The sequence below is a fragment of the Rhea pennata genome, chromosome 37 (assembly GCF_028389875.1).
Source record: "Rhea pennata isolate bPtePen1 chromosome 37, bPtePen1.pri, whole genome shotgun sequence".
NCBI classification, from domain to species: Eukaryota; Metazoa; Chordata; class Aves; order Rheiformes; family Rheidae; genus Rhea; species Rhea pennata.
This window is the reverse complement of record NC_084699.1, coordinates 55,661-72,024: the sequence shown is the minus strand read 5'-3', so window position 1 is coordinate 72,024 and position 16,364 is coordinate 55,661. Positions and strand designations below refer to the sequence as shown.

Sequence of the window (16,364 nt, the reverse complement as noted above, 5' to 3'; positions counted from 1 at the left end):
CCCCCCCCCCGCTCCCATTCCCCGGCAGCGCCTGGCACCGCGCAGCCCCACACAAAGGAGCCTCTGTGCTGGCACCGACCCACTGTGCCCCATAGCGCCATGGGAACCCCCCCACCCCCAGCGCTCCCATGCTGCCCCATGGCAGCCCCACAGCGCTCCCTTCCTGCCCCACAGTGTCTCCATCAGGCCCCATAACACCCCAGAGACTTTTCCCTGTGCCCCACAGCACCCTGGGAATCCCCCATCCTGCCCTATAGCACCCCAGAGACCCTTCCCCCCCCCCACAGGACCCCATGGGGGCACCCGGACACCTGCCCCCCCACCCCCCCAAGCGCAGCAAAGCATCATGGGAGCACCGCCCCCGAAAACAATAAACTGGGTAAAAAACAGCAAAGTGGTGAATTCTGCTGCGCCGTGGGGCCTATGGGGCAGGCTGGGGCGTGCTGTGGGGCACAGGCACCCCACGAACCCCCATCACGACTCCTACTGTGGGTCACACCGCCCCCCCACCCCCAGTGGAGTCTCTCAGGCTCCCGCTGTGGGTCGCAGCCCCCCAAGCGGGCCCCGCCGTGGGTCGCGGCGCAGCGAGGCAGGCCGGAGCCAGGCGCCCCCCGGGGACACTTTATTGCCGCCCGCCCCGTACAGCGCTCCCCCCTGGCCGCCCCCCCGCGCCGCCCCCCGGCCGCCCCCCAAGTGCCCCCGGCCCCGGCGACGTCCGGCCCGGCCCGTCCGGCGGCTCCGCCCACCTGCAACGATAAAGACACTCAAATGCGGGGGGGGGGGAGGAGGAGGAGGAGGAGGAGGAGGAAGGGGGCAGGGGGAGGGGCGCCCGGCCCCCCCGCCCCCGCCCCACGGCAACCGGGGGGCAGGGGGGGAGCGGGGCCCCGCGGCGCGGCGTCCTCGTCCGTCTGGTTAGGGGGCGGGGGGGGCCCCGCGGCCTAGTAAGGGGAGTACCATGAGGTGGCTCTGGCCCGGCCCCTGCGGAGAGACGGGGGGTGGGGGGGGAGCAGGGGGGGCGCGTTGGTGGCCTGGGGGGGGGGGGGGCCGGGGGGCTGGGGGAGGCCCCGTCCCCCGGGGGGGTCCCGCTGCCCCACCTGCACCCCGAGGACCCGGGCGGCCGGGACCCTCGGCCCGCCCTGGAGGACCCCGGCCTACTACCGCTGTGCGGGGCTCTCTGCCCACCCTGGAGGACCCTGCTCTGCTACCCTGGAGGACCCTGGCCCACCCTGGAGGACCCTGGCCCACCTTGGAAAACCTCAGTATACTACTACCATGCTGGGCTCTCTGCCCACCCTGGAGGACCTCAGCCTACTACCCTGGAGGACCCCAGCCCGCCCTGGCAGACCCTGCTCTGCTACCCTGGAGGACCCTGGCCCACCCTGGAGGACCCTGGCCTACTACTGCCATGCCGGGCTCTCTGCCCACCCTGGAGGACCTCAGCCTACTACCCTGGAGGACCCCAGCCCGCCCTGGAGCACCCCTGCCCGTCTTGGAGAACCGTAGCCTGCAACCCTGCAAGGCTCTCTATCCACCCCGGAAGACCGCTGGTCTACTACCCTGGAGGACCTCGATCTACCCTGGGAGACCTTCTAGCTGCCCCGGAGGACCTTCGATTGCCACCCTGGAGGACCTGGCCCTACCCTGGAGGACCTGGGCCTACAACCCCAGAGAGCCCTCTGCTTGTCTTGGAGGACCAAGCACTCCTGCCACCCTCCCCTAGGAGGACTATCTGCCTGTCTTGGAGGACCTGGGCACTCCCAGCCTGTGCTGGAGAACTGTCTGCCTGTCTTGGAGGACCTAAGCACTCTCTACCCACCACGCTGGAGAACCCAGGCACTCCCAACCCGCCGTGGAGGACTCTGCTTGTCTTAGAGGACCCAAGCACTGCCAGCCACCCCGGATGACTCTCTGCCCACCCTGGAGAACCCAGGCATTCCCAACCCGCCCCGGAGGACTCTGCCTGTCTTGGAGGACCCAGGCACACCCTGCCTGCCCTGGAGGACCCAGGCACTCCCAGCCTGCCCTGGAGGACTCTGCCTGTCTTGGAGGACTCAAGCACTCTTAGCTGCCCCAGAGGACTCTCTGCCCACCCTGGAGGACCCAGGCACTCCCAGCCTGTCCTGGAGAACTCTGCCTGTCTTGGAGGATCCAAGCACTGCCAGCCACCCCGGACGACTCTCTGCCCACCCTGGAGGACCCAGGCACTCCCAACCCGCCCTGGAGGACTCTGCCTGTCTTGGAGGACCCAAGCACACCCTGCCCACCGTGTAGGACCCAGGCACTTCTGCCCACCCCGGAGGACTCTCTGCCCACCCTGGAGGACCCAGGCACTCCCAGCCCGCCCCGGAGGACTCTGCCTGTCTCGGAGGACCCAAGCACATCCCACCCACCCTGGAGGACCCAGGCCCCCCTGGGCCCGCCCCGGGGCCCCACCTACCTGTAGGCCCGCCCGCGGGGGCGGCTGTAGCCGCTGTAGAAGCGGGCCCGGGCCGCGCTGTAGCCGCCGCCGCGGCCCCGGTAGCGGGTACGGGGGAAGCCCCGGTCCGTCGTGCTGATGCCGGGCCGGTTTGTCCGCTTGGGGATCACCTGGGGAGGGGGGCGGGAGGGCGGTGACTCACGTGTCACTGCCAGAAGCCCCGCCCCCTCCCCCCCGGCCCCGCCTTCCTCACTTTAATTTGCCGGCCCCGGAAGAGGGACTCGTCGAGCGCCATCGACGTCCGCACGGACTCTTTGTCGGAAAACTCGATGTAGGCGAACCTGTGGGGTGGGAGGAGCGGGTGTGAGTGGGGTGGGGGGTGGGGGAGGGAGAGGGCCCAGGCGTCCGGGAGCCCCTCGACTCACCCCTTCGGGTGCCCGCTGTACTTGTCGCAGAGGATGGTGACGCGGTTGACGGAGCCGCAGCCGTGAAAATGGGCCTCGAGCTCCTCCGCCGTGGCCCCGTAGTCCACCTGAGGAAGGGGAAGGGTGAATTGGGGGGCAGGGGAGGCGCCAGGACGCCTGGGCCCCCTTCCCCTGTGGGCCCCGCCCCCCCCCACCGCCATACTCACGTTGCCCACGTAGATGGACCGGGCGTCCGCCTCCATCTTCTCCTCCAGGGACATGATGACCGGGCCGGCTGCAGGGGGGGAGGGCGTCAGCGGGGCCCCGGCGTCTGGGCGGCTGCCCCGGAGGGGCCCAGGCGTCCGGGCGGCCTCACCGTTGCCCGGCGGGGGGCTCATGTTCATCTGTTTTTCCACCTCGTTTTGCAGCTCTTTGAGCTTCTCGGCCTCCTCCTCCATCTCCCGCACCCGGGCCTTGATGGCCTCCAGCTCCTGCGGGGGTCAAGCGTCAGGGGGCGCCGGCACGCGACCCCCCCCCGACCCCATCCATCGGCCCTCTGTGACCCCGGGGGGGGTCCCTGCATCAGCCCTCCCCATCTGACCCTTGACCTGCACTGACCGCCCCCCCACGACCCCCACGCTGTCACCCCGAGCAACCCCGACCCCGTCTGCCAGCCCGTTATGGCCTCTGACCGCCACCTGTCACCTATTTATGACCCCTGACCCTTAACCTACTGCCCTGCCTGACCTCTGACCTTTGATCCATCCCCTCAGGCGGCCTCTAACCCCATCCAGTGCCTGTGATCTCTGACCTCAACCTAGCAACTCAGAAGACCCCTGACCCCATAACCTCTGACCCTGAGCCCCTCACCCTTACACAACCCTTGACCCCGCCTGTCGCTCCCTTTCACCCTTGGCCCTCAACCCATCGCTGTACACAACCCCTGACCTCATCCCAGGTGGCCTGTGACCCCTGACCCCATCTCTCCCCACCTTTGACCCTCGACCCATCACCCCACATGACCCCTGGCCGCATCCCACATAGCTGGTGACCCCCAACCCCACCACAGGTGACCTGTGACCCTGACCCATCACCCTGCGTGACCTCTAACTCCATCCCACATGACCAGTGGCCCCCAATTCTCCCCCCACACGACCCCCCGCCCCATCCCACATGGCCTGTAACCCCCAATATCCCCGCACATGACCCCCATCCCCATCCCACATGGCCTGTGACCCCCAATCCATCCCCCACATGACCCCCGGCCCCATCCTACATGGCCTGTGACCCCCAAACCACTCCACACGTGACCAGAGACCCCCAATTCATCCCCCAAGTGACCCCTGCCCCCATCTCACGTGACCAGTGACCCCCAACTCCATCACACACAGCCTGTAACCCCTGACCCCATCCCACATGACACCCCGACCCCCCATCCATCCCCCCCATGACCCCTGGCCTCATCTCATGGGGCCTGTGACCCCCGACCCCTCATCCATCCCCCCCACGTGACTCCCGGCCTCGTCCCACGTGGCCTGTGACCCCCGACCCCCCCATCCATCCCCGCCCCACGAGACCCCCGGCCCTCCCGCTCCCCCCCCCGGGTCCCGCCGCCCCCTCCGCGGGCTGCTCACCGGGTCCTCGATGGCGGAGTCGCCCGGGTCGCCGTCCCCCAGCCCCGCCTCCTCCTCCAGCTCCTCGTGCGCCTCGTGCGGCGGGTGCGGGGCGGCGGCGGCGGCGGCCCCGGGCCCCGGCCCCCCGCTCCCCCCCAGCGCCGCCCCGGCCCCCCCGCCGCCGCCGCCGCGCGCGCCCCCGCCCCGCCCGCGCGCCCCCGCCTCGCCCAGCGCCGCCGCCGCCGCCGCCGCCTCCTCCTCGTCGGCCGCGCGCCCCGCCGCGCCCAGCCCGTTCCCGTAGGGCGGCCCCGGCTCAGCCGCGGCCGCCCCGGCCGCCGCGGCCCCGGCGGCGCCCGCCTCGGCCCCGCGCTGCCCCGCGCCGCCGCCGCCGCCGCCCCGCAGCGCCGCCATGGCCGCCCGCCGCCGCCGCGCGCCTGCGCCGCGCCCGCCCCTCCCGCCGCCCCATTGGCCGCGCCGCCCGCCGCGCCGCGCCTCCCCCATTGGCCGCGCCGCCCGCCGCGCCGCGCCCCCATTGGCCCGCGGCAAGCGGCGGGGGCGGCGCCGCGCCCCCATTGGCCCAACCGTACTGCCGCGCCGCGCCGTCACTCAGCGCCCGACGCTCCCCCCCCACCCCGCCGCGCCCCCATTGGCGGCCGCCCGCTTTATCCCCGCCCCCAGCGACGTAGCGCCCGCGCGCGAAGTGCCGGGGGGGGGGGGGGGGGCGAGCGCGGCTGCTGATTGGCCGCTGCCAGAGCGGGCGGCGCGAGCCCCGCCCAGGCGCGGCCGCATCCGCGGCGCGGCGCCGTCGCCTCGCTGCCCGCTGCCGCCCGCCGAAGCCAGGTGGGTCCCGCGGCGGCGGCCCCGGCCCCGTGGCCGGCGCTGGCTTTACGCTCTCCCGCCTCCCTCCCCTTCTCCCCTCCCACCCCGGCCGCTTGCTGAGTGCGCAGGATTTCCCTGCGATCATTAACCCGCCCGCGCCGCTTATCTGCTCCCGCTTATCGGGCGTCGTTAGCGGGATTAATTAGCGCAGAGCGGGAACGACGCTGATTATTAACCAGCCCCGGGTTTGCTCATTAACTTCGGGCGCCCGCGCTCTCCCCTACCTCCTCCCCGCGCTCCTCGGGGCGGCAGGGGCCGGGGTACCCGCTTTGGGCGAAACATAAAGCAACTTTGGAAAAAGGTTAATAAAGCGCTTTGTTCTTGTTCCCTTAATGACAGCAATTAGCGCTCGGAGAGGGCGACCAGGGGCTGTTGGCGCCAGCGACTAATTGCGCGGAGGAATTCAGCGGGTTTAATTAATAGCTCCCTCTTGGCCACTTATTAAGCCGTTATTAGCGGCAGCGCTGCTCTCCGCCCGCCCTCGAGACCCTTTTCGGCCTCGAGACCGCGCTTAAGCGAAGCTGGAAGCCGCGGGGGTCCCAGCAGGCAGAGCCGCTGGCCGCTGCTTCACGCGAGCTCTCGGCCGGCTGCGAAAGGAGCCGCCCTGCGCTTCCCGCCCCCCCCCCGCACCATAGCGGCGGCATTGTTCGCCCTGAGCGCGCCGGCTAGGCTGGGCCGCGGGATTAATTAGCGAGCGGCTAATTACCAGCGCGATCGGCAGCGGGTTGGGAGGAGGGAAGCGCAGCTCTGCGGCCAGCGCAGCCGCGCCGTCTACGGCGGGTTTATCTGCTCCATCCCTACCTGCCTGCGGCGGGCGGGCGCCACCTCGTCCGCGCCGCCCCGGCGGCTCCTCCCTTCGCGCCTCAGGCGGCGGCGGCGGCGGCGGCGCGACCGTTAGGAAAGGGCGGGAAAGCGCGGGAAGCGGCTGCGCATGCGCCTGGCTGCGGGGGGGGGGGGGAAGCGGCTGCGCATGCGCCTGGGTGAGGGAGAAAAGGGCGGGAAGCGGCTGCGCATGCGCCAGGCTGAGGCGGAGCGAGGCTGCGCGTGAAGGAAAAGGGCGGGAAGCACCTGCGCGTGCGCCTGGCTGAGGGAGAAAAGGGCGGGAAGCGCCTGCGCGTGCGCCTGGCTGTGGGGAGCGCGAGGCTGCGCGTGAGGGAAAAGGGCGGGAAGCGGCTGCGCGTGCGCCCGGCTGAGGGGAGGGGAAAAAAGGCGGGAAGCGGCTGCGCGTGCGTCTGGCTGGGGGGGGGGGGGGGCAGCGAGGCTGCGCGTGAGGGAAAAGGGCGGGAAGCGGCTGCGCGTGCGCGACCGTTAGAAAAGGCGGGAAGGGGGGGGGCAGGCACCCCTGAGGGGAAAAGGGCTGGAAACGGGGTGCGAGGGGCCCGTGGGGCGAAGCTGGGAGGCAGCGGTGGGGTTTGAGGGGCGGCTGGCTTGGGGGGCTGGCTGGACTCGGGGTGGTTTCGCGTCGGGGCGCTGATGGGTTTGGGTGCAGCCGTGGGGCGGAGGGGGGTGGTTTGGGGTCCGAGGCCCCCATCTGAGGGGGGGAAACCTCCGGAGAAGTGTGTGTGGGGTGGTGTGGGAAAAGGGGATGACGCGGAGCGGCCGGGAGCGCGTCAGGGCCGGGGCCTCGTCTCCCCGCGCTCCTCCGCTCGCGCCGGGCAAAAGTCCGCGCCCCGTTATCAGCGTCTCGGCAGGAGAGGTGAGGCCGAAGGTCGGCGGTGAAGGAGCGGAGGGGAGGGGGTGGAGGAGGTGTGTGTGGGGGGAAACCAGGCCCCGCGTTCCCCCTCCTTCCGCCCCAGGCCCCACAGTGGGCTGCCCCACGGCGCTGTCCATCCACCCCCCCCCACACACACACACACACTTTGGGGATGGGATTGAAGGGGGGGAGGAAGGAAGGTGAGAGGGGATGGAGGCAGCGCAACAAGAAAAACAAGAACTGGGGATGGGGGAGCGGGATGGGATGGGAGGGGAGAAAGGAGGGCAGCAGGCATGGGGGGAAGCAGCGGGGCTGGCGGGACCGGCAGGAGGAAGGGGGACGGGAGGAGGAGGGCTGGGGGGAGGAGAAGGAGGAGGAGGAGGAGGAAAAGGGGAGCGCGGCCAGGGGGACGGAAGGAGGGCTGGAGGCCCGGGGCAGGCTGGCGGTGTCACTCTCTGCCTTGCTCTTTCTCCCCTTGCTTGGCGACGGCGGGGGGAGAGGAGGGGAGGAGTTTTGCCCGCAGCTGAGCCAGGAGAGAGAAGCCGGTGGCGGCGGTGGAGTGGCGAAGCCCCCAGCAGACGGAGAGCCGAGAGCCGCGCGGAAGGAAGGAGCGCGTAAACAAGGCGGGGAGAGGCCGTGCCGGCGCCGGGAAGAGGCTGCGGGGGGCCATGGCGGAGGAGGCCGCCCGGCGGCGCAGCGCCTCCGCCAAGGAGGGGGCGGCCCGGGAGCCCCCCGGCGCCGCCAGCGTCGCCCTCAAGAAGGAGATCGGCTTGCTCAGCGCCTGCGGCATCATCGTGGGTGAGTGGGGGGCTGCGCCGGCCCCCCCTTCCTCCTCCTCCTCTTCCTCCTTGCGCTGCGGCCCCGCCGGCTATAAATAGCTGCCGCTGTCACCTTGAGCCCCCGACGCGGCCAGGCGATTAAAGCGCCCGGCGCTGCCCGGCACCAGCCCCGTGCCGCTGGCCTGTGGCGGCAGTGCGGGGGGGGGGGGATGCAGCGGCGCTTTGGGGACACGGGGACTCCCCAGCCCAGAGATGGGGGTCCATGGCGGCACTTTGGGGTCAAGCGGGCGTCCGCAGCCCGGAGAGGGGGGTCCGTGGTGGCACTTTGGGGACGGGGGGGGTGTCCGCAGCCTGGAGAGGGGGGTCCGTGGTGGCACTTTGGGGACAGGGGGGTGTCCGCAGCCCAGAGAGGGGGGTCCATGGTAGCGCTTTGGGGACAGGGGGGTGTCCCCAGCCTGGAGAGGGGGGGTCTGTGGTGGCACTTTAGGGACAGGAGAGCGTCCCCAGCCCAGAGATGGGGGGTCCCTGGTGGCACTTTGGGGACAGGGGGGCATCCCCTGCCTGGAGAGGGGGGTCCATGGTGACAATTTGGGGACCCCCAACCCAAAGCTTGGGGTCTTCAATGATAGCTTAGGGGGCATGTGGCGTCCCCGAGGCAAAGATGGGGGATCCGCAGTGACACCTTGGGGACGTGCGGCCCCCGTGTCACCTCCCCCTCCCCCGCCCCGCAGGTAACATCATCGGCTCGGGGATCTTCGTGTCGCCCAAGGGGGTGCTGGAGAACGCCGGCAGCGTGGGGCTGGCGCTGCTCGTGTGGGTCCTCACGGGGCTCGTGACGGCTGTGGGCGCCCTGTGCTACGCCGAGCTGGGCGTCACCATCCCCAAGTCCGGTGGCGACTATGCCTACGTCAAGGACATCTTCGGCGGGCTGGCGGGGTGAGCGGCGCCACGGGGCGGGGTGGGGGGGGAGGACGACGCGGCCCGGCGGAGCCGTGGGGCTGACGGCTGCGCGTGCCCCCCGGCAGCTTCCTGCGCCTGTGGATCGCGGTGCTGGTGATCTACCCCACGAACCAGGCGGTGATCGCCCTCACCTTCGCCAACTACGCGCTGCGGCCGCTCTTCGGCGCCTGCGCCGCCCCCGAGCCCGGCCTGCGCCTGCTGGCCGCCGCCTGCCTGCGTGAGTGCCGCCGCCTCGGCCGGGGGGCCGTCTGTCCGTCTCCACCCGCCGCGGTTCCGCTTTCGGCCGGGGCGCTGAGTCAGCGGGTGCCGCGGGGCCGCGGTGTCCCCAGCTCCCCCCCCCGCCGCCGCCGCCGCTGGGTGCCGGTTGCCATGGTGACACGTGTGTGTTGTCATTGTGTGTCCCCACGTGATGTCCGTTCACGCATGGAGGCATCGTGTCGCCATGGCGACATGCGTGTCTTGCTACCGCGTGTCCCCACGTGACGTCTGTTCGCATGTGGAGGTGTTGTGTTAACACGGCAACACGCATGTCTTATCGTCGCGTGTCACCATATGACGTCTGTTCACGTGTGGAGGTGTCGTGTCGCCATGGCAACATGTGTCTTGTCACTGCATGTCCCCATGCGGGGTTTGTTCGTGTGTGGAGATGGCATGTCACCATGGCAACACGCATGTTTTGCTACTGTGTGCATATGTGGTTTCCGTTTATGTATGTGGATGGCGTGTCACCATGGTAACACACGTGTCTTGTGACCGTGTGTCTCTATGTGCGGTTTGTTCATGCGTGGAAGTGATATGTTATTGTGGCAACATGTGTGTTTTACCACTGTGTGTTTACATAGTGTGTGTTCGCGTGTGCAGATGGCGTGTTGCCATGGCAACGCATGTGTTTTGTCACCGCGCGTCCCCACGTGATGTCTGCGCACGCGTGGAGATGGCGTGTCGCCATGGCAACACGCGTGTTCTGCCACCGCGCCTCCCCGTGCGGTGTGGGTTCACACGTGGGGACGGCGCGTCGCCGTAGGAACACGCGTGTCCTGTCACCGCGTGTGTGGGGGGGAGATGGTCACCGCGCGGCGGCGGCGGCTGTGGGGCGGGCCCAGGCGTCCGGCCGCCCCCAGCCCCCCGCCGCCGCCGCCCCGCAGTGCTGCTGACGTGGGTGAACTGCGCCAGCGTGCGCTGGGCCACCCGGGTGCAGGACGTCTTCACCGCCGGCAAGCTGCTCGCCCTCGCCCTCATCATCGTTATGGGCCTCGTCCAGATCTGCAGGGGTGAGCGGCTCCCCGCGCGCCCCCCGCCTCGCCCCGGGGGGGAGGGGGGGAGGCCGGGCTGCGCGGGCGCCCCCGAAACTGCCGCTCTGCTTGACGGGGAGCCCCGAAACCGCCCCTACTGCGCGTCGGGGAGCCCTGAAACCACCACCCTGCCCGTCGGGGAGCCCTGAAACCAACCCCCTTCCCATCGGGGAGCCCTGACACTGCTGCCTTGCCCATTGGGGACCCCCGAAATCACCCCCCCCCGCCCATCAGGGACCCCTGAAACCGCTGCCTTGCCCATGGGGGACCCCTGAAACTGCCGCCCTGCCCGTTGGGGACCCCTGAAACCACCATCCTGCCAAATGGGGACCCCCTGAAACTGCCACCCTGCTGAACAGGGTGCTCTGAAACTGCCCTCCTCCACACACATCCCCTCTATGCCCCCCCCCGCTCAGCCCCCCCCCACGTGCCTCCTGCCCCCCCATGTTCCCTCCGTGGCCTCCCTGCCCCCCCCATGCCACCTGCCCCCCCACATCTCCTCTGTGTCCCCTTTGGGCCCCCCAAGTGCCCCCCCACCCTCTCATGTCCCCTCTGTGGTCCCCAGGCCCCTCGCATCCTCTCTACAGACCCCCCCGTGTGCCCCTTCTGCCCCCAGGCCCCCCCCCCCACATACCGCTACAGCCCCCCTATATGCCCCGCTTTGGCCCCCACTGCCCCCTTGTCCCCTCTATGGCCCCCGCCCCCCCACACCTGCTCCCTATGTCCCCTGGGACTCCCCAACATACCCCCTGTGTGCGCCTTATGCCCCCCCCATGCCCCCTTGTCCCCTCTATGGCCCCCGCCCCCCCCCCCACACGTGCCCCCTATGTCCCCTGGGACTTTCCCACATCCCCCCTGTAGCCCCCCATGTGCTCCCTACGCCCCCCCGCCGCACCCCCGTGTCCCCTGTATGGCCCCCAGGGCCTCCCCCCACCATGGCCCCCCACGTGCCCCCTACACCCCGCCCCCCGCCCCCCAGGCGAGTACTTCTGGCTGGAGCCGCGGCAGGCGTTCGCCTTCTGGCAGCCGCCGGAGGCCGGCCGGGTGGCGCTGGCCTTCCTGCAGGGCTCCTTCGCCTACGCCGGCTGGAACTTCCTCAACTACGTCACCGAGGAGCTCGTCGACCCCTACCGGTGAGGGCCGGGGGGGGGGGGGGGTGTGCCGGGGTTGGGGGGCGGGCCCCGGCGTCCGGGGTGCCACCTCCCACGCCTCCCGGCAGGAACCTGCCCCGCGCCATCTTCATCTCCATGCCGCTGGTGACCTTCATCTACGTCTTCGCCAACGTGGCCTACGTCACCGCCATGTCGCCCCAGGAGCTGCTGGACTCCAACGCCGTGGCCGTGGTGAGGCCCCGCCCCCTGCCTTCTCGGCCCCGCCCCCTTCCGCCCCACCCCGCTGACTCCTCCCCTCCTCTTCCTCCCGCGCAGACCTTCGGGGAGAAGGTGCTGGGCGCCGTGGCCTGGATCATGCCCGTCTCCGTGGCCCTCTCCACCTTCGGCGGCGTCAACGGCTCCCTCTTCACCTCCGCCCGGTGAGCGATGGGGGGGGGGCCCCGCTCCGCCCCCCAACCTGCACGGAGCTCCGCCCCCCAACCTGCACAGCACTCCGCCCCCCAACCTGCACAGCGCTCCGCCCCCTCGGGAATCCCTGCTTGCGGCCCTGCCTCCTTGGGAGTCCCTGATCCTGGCTCCGCCCCCTTGTGGAGCCCCGCCTCCTTGTGGGTGGGAGTTAGGCCACGCCCCCTCGTGAAAGCCCCACCCCCTTAAGAGTCCCTGGCCCCGCCCCCTGGGGAAATCCCTACTCCTGGCCCTGCCCCCTTGGGAACCCCCACCCTGTGGCCCCGCCCCCTCAGGAGTCCCTGCTCCTGGCCCCGACCCCCATTTTAAGCCCTGCCTCCTTGGGGGAGGGGCTTTCCGCTCTGGCCCCCCCCCCCCTTCTAGAGCTCCACACCTGCGCCCAGTCCCTGCCCCATTCCATCGTTGTATATAAACAGGGGAGGAGGTGGGGCCAGCCCGGCCCCGCCCCCCACGGCTAGCCCCGCCCCCTTGCCGCTAACCCCGCCCCCTACGGCTAACCCCGCCTCCTCCCCCCCAGGCTGTTCTACGCAGGGGCGCGTGAGGGGCAGCTGCCGGCGCTGCTGGCCATGATCCACGTGGAGCGGCGCACGCCCATCCCCGCCCTCCTGGTCACCGTGAGTGGGCGGGGCCTGCCGGGGCAGGGGGGGAGGAGGAGGGGGCGGGTCCGCTGCAAGCCCCGCCCACCCCACCCCCCGCCCCCCACAGTGCGCCTCGACGCTGCTGATGCTGGTGACGGGCGACATCTACACGCTCATCAACTACGTCGGCTTCGTCAACTACCTGTGGTACGGCGTCACCGTGGCCGGGCTGCTGGTGCTGCGCTGGCGGCAGCCCCACCGCCCGCGCCCCATACGGGTGAGCCCCGCCGCCCCCTGCCCCCTGCCCCCTGCTGGCAGCGCCCCCGCGCGCGCCCCCCGGGCCTTGCGCGGTGCCGGTGTCGCGGTGCCGGCGTCGCCGTGCTGGCGTTGGCGTTACGGTGCCGGTGGTGGCGGCTCTGTGCGGCGTCGCGGTGTTGTGTCATGGTGACAGTGTTGGTGGTGGTGCTGTCCTCTCACGGTGTTGGCGTTGTGGTGCCGGTGTTCCCCTGCGGTGCTGGTGGCGGCATTGCGGTGGTGATGATGCTGCCGCAGTGTTGCGGTGATGGTGTTGGCTGTCACCGTCGCATGCTGTGCCTGCTGTTATGAGTGTTGCAGTGCCGGTGCGGATATTGTGGTGTCACAGCGATGGTGTTGCCGTCACCATCCCGCAGGCCACCGCGCTGTGACCTGCATTGTACTTGCTGTTCTGGGCTGTGTTGTAGTGCCAGCGCAGGTATCATGGTGTTGTGGTGACAGTGTTGTCACCGCCACACAGGTGAGCGTGCTGTGGCCCGCACTGTACCTGCTCTTCTGGGCTGTGACACGGCGCACGTGCGGCATCACAGTGCCGGTGCAGGTGTCGCGCCGTTGCGGTGTTGCTGTGACGGTGTTGCCGTCACTGTCCCGCAGGTGAGCGTGCTGTGGCCCGCACTGTACCTGCTCTTCTGGGCTACGCCGCGGTGCCTCTGTAGTGTTGCGGTGCAGGTGCGGGTGTCGCGGTGCTGGTGTGAGTGTTGCGGTGTCGCGGTTCTGCCGTGACGGTGTTGCCGTCACCGTCCCGCAGGTGAGCGTGCTGTGGCCCGCGCCGTACCTGCCCTTCTGGGCCGCGCCACGGTGCCTGTGCAGTGTCACAGTACTGGTGCGGGTGTTGCGGTGCCGGTGCGGGTGTCGTGGTGTTGCGGTGACGGTGTTGCCGTCACCGTCCCGCAGGTGAGCGTGCTGTGGCCCGCGCTGTACCTGCTCTTCTGGGCCGCGCTGCTGCTCTTCTCGCTGGCCTCGGAGCCCGTCGTCTGCGGCATCGGCCTGGGCATCATGGCCACCGGCGCCCCCCTGTACTGCCTGGGCGTCCGCCGTGGGCCCCGGCCCCCCGCCCTGCGCCGCGGCCTCGGTCAGCCACGGGGGGGCCCGGCGGATGTGGGGCGGGGGGCGGACGGGGGGGCTGCATGGTGCCTGGGGGGCAGCCGGGGGCCAGGGGGAGGCAGGGTGGATGGGGGGGAGCATGGGGGTCAACCAGGGGGGCTGTGGGGCAGCTGAGGGGCTTGGAGGGAGGTGGGGGGGGATGTGGGGCAGCTGGGGGGGTGGACAGAATGTGGGGCAGCAAGGGCACCTGGGGGCCGCCCAGGGGGCCATGGGGCACCTGGGGGCCGGGGGGAGCCAGGGTGGATGGGGGGAGGATGTGGGTCAACCGGGGGGCTGTGGGGCAGCTAAGGGGCTTGGGGGGGAGGTAGGGGGGAATGTGGCGCAGCTGGGGGACTGGGCAGGATGTGGGGCAGCTAAGGGAGCTGTGGGGTTCTCAAGGGAGCATGGGGCAGCTAGGGGCTGGGGGGGAAGCAGGGTGGATGGGGGGGATGTGGGTCAACGAGGGGGGATGTGGGGCAGCCAGGGGGCTGGGCAGGATGTGGCACAGCTAGGGGAACTGTGGGGCGCCCAGGGGGGCTGTGGGGCACCCAGGAGAGCTGTGGGGCAAGAGGGGAGCTGGGGGGTGCAGGAGGAGGCAGGGGGAGCCATGGGGTGGCCAGTCGGGCGTGGGGCAGCCGTGGGGCAAGGGAGTGGCCGTGGGGCAGCTGTGGGGCAGGGCACAAGGTCCACTGGGGCTCTTGGGGACTGCAGGTGGCCTATGGGGCAGCCAGGGGGTTGGGGGAGTAGTTGTGGGTCACCAGCGGGGGGGGGGGGGCTATGGGGCGGCTGTGGGTCGCAGGGGTGGGGCTATGGGGCGGCCGTGGGTCACGGCCCCACTTCCCCCCACAGCCTCGCTGACGCGCTTCAGCCAGCGCCTCTGCCGCGTCGTGTACCCCGACATGGGGGGCGGCGACGACGGCGACGAGCCCCATGGCGACGGCAAGCCCCATGGCGACGGCAAGCCCCACGGCGGCAGCGAGCCCCACGGCGGCGACGGTGATGAGCCCCACGGCGACGAGGCGCCGCCCGCCGACCCCCGCCAGCCCCTCGCCACCCAGCCCCACGCCTGAGCCCCCCCAGGAGGAGCCGTGGGGCTGCCCCACGGCGCCGCCCCACGCCTGAGCCCCGTGGCGCGGCGCTGCCCCACGGCGCTGTCCCGCCAGCCTTGAACTGTTTGAGTGCCTTACGCCCGAGCCCCACAGCTCTGCCCCACGGTGCTGTCCCACAGCAGCTGACCAGCCCTGAGCCCCATGGCTCTGCCCTACAGCCACTGGCCAGCCTTGAGCCCCACAGCTCTGCCTCCCAGCTCTGCCCCACGGCAGCTGGCCAGCCCTGAGCCCCATGGCTCTGCCCCACAGCCACCGGCCAGCCTTGAGCCCCATGGCGCTGCCCTACAGCTCTGCCCCACGGCAGCTGGCCGGCCGCGAGCCCCACGGCTCTGCCCCATGGCACTGCTCCACGGCCGCCGGCCATTCTAGAGCCCCACAGCCGCCAGCCAGCCCCAAGCCCCACGGCTCTGCCCCACAGTTCTGCCCCACGGCCGCCAGCCAGCCCCGAGCCCCACGGCGCTGCCCCACAGCCCCCAGGGCTCCTCAGTGCCTTCACGGCAGCCCCACGGCGCCGACCACAGCCTTACGCCTGCCCCACAGCTGTGGGGCACCCCACATCCCCCTCTGCGCCGTGGGGCAGAGCTGGGATTCCCCCCCTCCCCCCCCCCGCTGGCGGGGAGGTGCTGAGGGGGCGGGGCCAGCGCGAGGGGGCGGGGCCCGGGGAGGAGCTGGTGTGTGGCCACGCCCCCGCTGCGTGGCCCTAGAGGCCGAGGCTCCGCCCCCCCGGCGCCGGGCCCCGCCCCCTGGAGGTGAGGTAACGCCCCCACCGCGGGCATGGGGCTGCCCTCTGCCGGCCCTGTCCTGCCCCACACCCTGCCCCACAGCCCCTGATCCTGCCCCCTAACGCCCTTCTGCTGCCCCACAGCCTGCCCCCTAGCACCCCTGTCCTGCCCCACGGCTCGACTTCCCTGCCCCACAGCCCCAGTCCTGCCCTCTAGCGCCCTTCTACTGCCCCACAGTCCCACATCCTGCCTCCCAGTGCCCCACATCCTGCCCCACAGCTGCTCGTTCTGCTTCTTAGCACCCTGTCCTGCCCCACAGCTCCACCATCTTGCTCCGTAGCCCCTGTCGTGCCCCTAATGCCCTGGTTCTGCCCCATAGCCCCCGATCCCGCCCCACGGCCCCACGTCCTGCGCCGTGATGCCTTCGTCCTGCCCCACAGCTCCACATCCTGCTCCACAGCCCCCATTGTGCCCCCAACACCCTGATCCTGCCCCACAGCCGCCCATCCTGCCCCACAGCTCCAGCACCCTGCCCCACAGCCCCCCATGTCGCCCCCCCACGCTGGGGCCCACCCGTGCTACCCCCCACGCCCTGGTCCTGCCCCCCATGCTGCCCCCCCCCCCGGTCCTGCCCCACACCCCGCCCCACGGCGCCGTGGGGCAGCGGTGGGGCGGAAGCGCCTCGGCGGGCCGTTTCGGGCCGGATCCTCCATAAACGCGGTGTTGGCCGGAGCAGTGTCTGTGTGTGGCCGCCGCGCACGCGCGTGGGGCGGGGGGGGGTGCGGACACGCGCGGGGCGCGGACACGCGGGGCTGCGGCGGCGCGCACCGCTGCCGGAAACAGCCGAGGCGGCGCCGGAAACGGCCGAAGCTTCGCTTCCGGGTCGGCGGCAGCGGCCGAACGGCGGCGGCGGGCGCCGAGCGGCGGCGGAAACAGCCGAGCGC

General features: G+C 71.3%; 2 protein-coding genes across 3 annotated transcripts; one reads left to right on the top strand and one right to left on the bottom strand.

The window, feature by feature from the left end:
• Window positions 1-687: 687 nt before the first annotated feature.
• On the bottom strand, window positions 688-4,562 carry PABPN1 (poly(A) binding protein nuclear 1). The gene is made up of 7 exons (XM_062598811.1): window positions 4,455-4,562; window positions 3,197-3,311; window positions 3,048-3,115; window positions 2,842-2,948; window positions 2,670-2,757; window positions 2,438-2,586; window positions 688-978 (listed from the first exon to the last, which is right to left on the bottom strand). Exons 2-7 carry the CDS (start codon window positions 3,276-3,278, stop codon window positions 939-941), a joined length of 534 nt encoding a protein of 177 aa, XP_062454795.1. The 5' UTR covers window positions 3,279-3,311; window positions 4,455-4,562; the 3' UTR covers window positions 688-938.
• A 2,832-nt stretch (window positions 4,563-7,394) lies between these two features.
• Window positions 7,395-16,152, top strand: SLC7A8 (solute carrier family 7 member 8). 2 transcript variants are annotated; one of them, XM_062598809.1, is made up of 11 exons: window positions 7,395-7,803; window positions 8,516-8,720; window positions 8,810-8,961; window positions 9,890-10,015; window positions 11,016-11,169; window positions 11,256-11,379; window positions 11,464-11,567; window positions 12,131-12,227; window positions 12,319-12,468; window positions 13,401-13,578; window positions 14,439-16,152. In XM_062598809.1, exons 1-11 carry the CDS (start codon window positions 7,674-7,676, stop codon window positions 14,657-14,659), a joined length of 1,641 nt encoding a protein of 546 aa, XP_062454793.1. In that variant the 5' UTR covers window positions 7,395-7,673; the 3' UTR covers window positions 14,660-16,152. The 2 variants fall into 2 exon arrangements, with proteins under 2 accessions (XP_062454793.1, XP_062454794.1); XM_062598810.1 differs by lacking the exons at window positions 13,401-13,578; window positions 14,439-16,152 and adding an exon at window positions 12,967-13,108.
• Window positions 16,153-16,364: the final 212 nt, after the last annotated feature.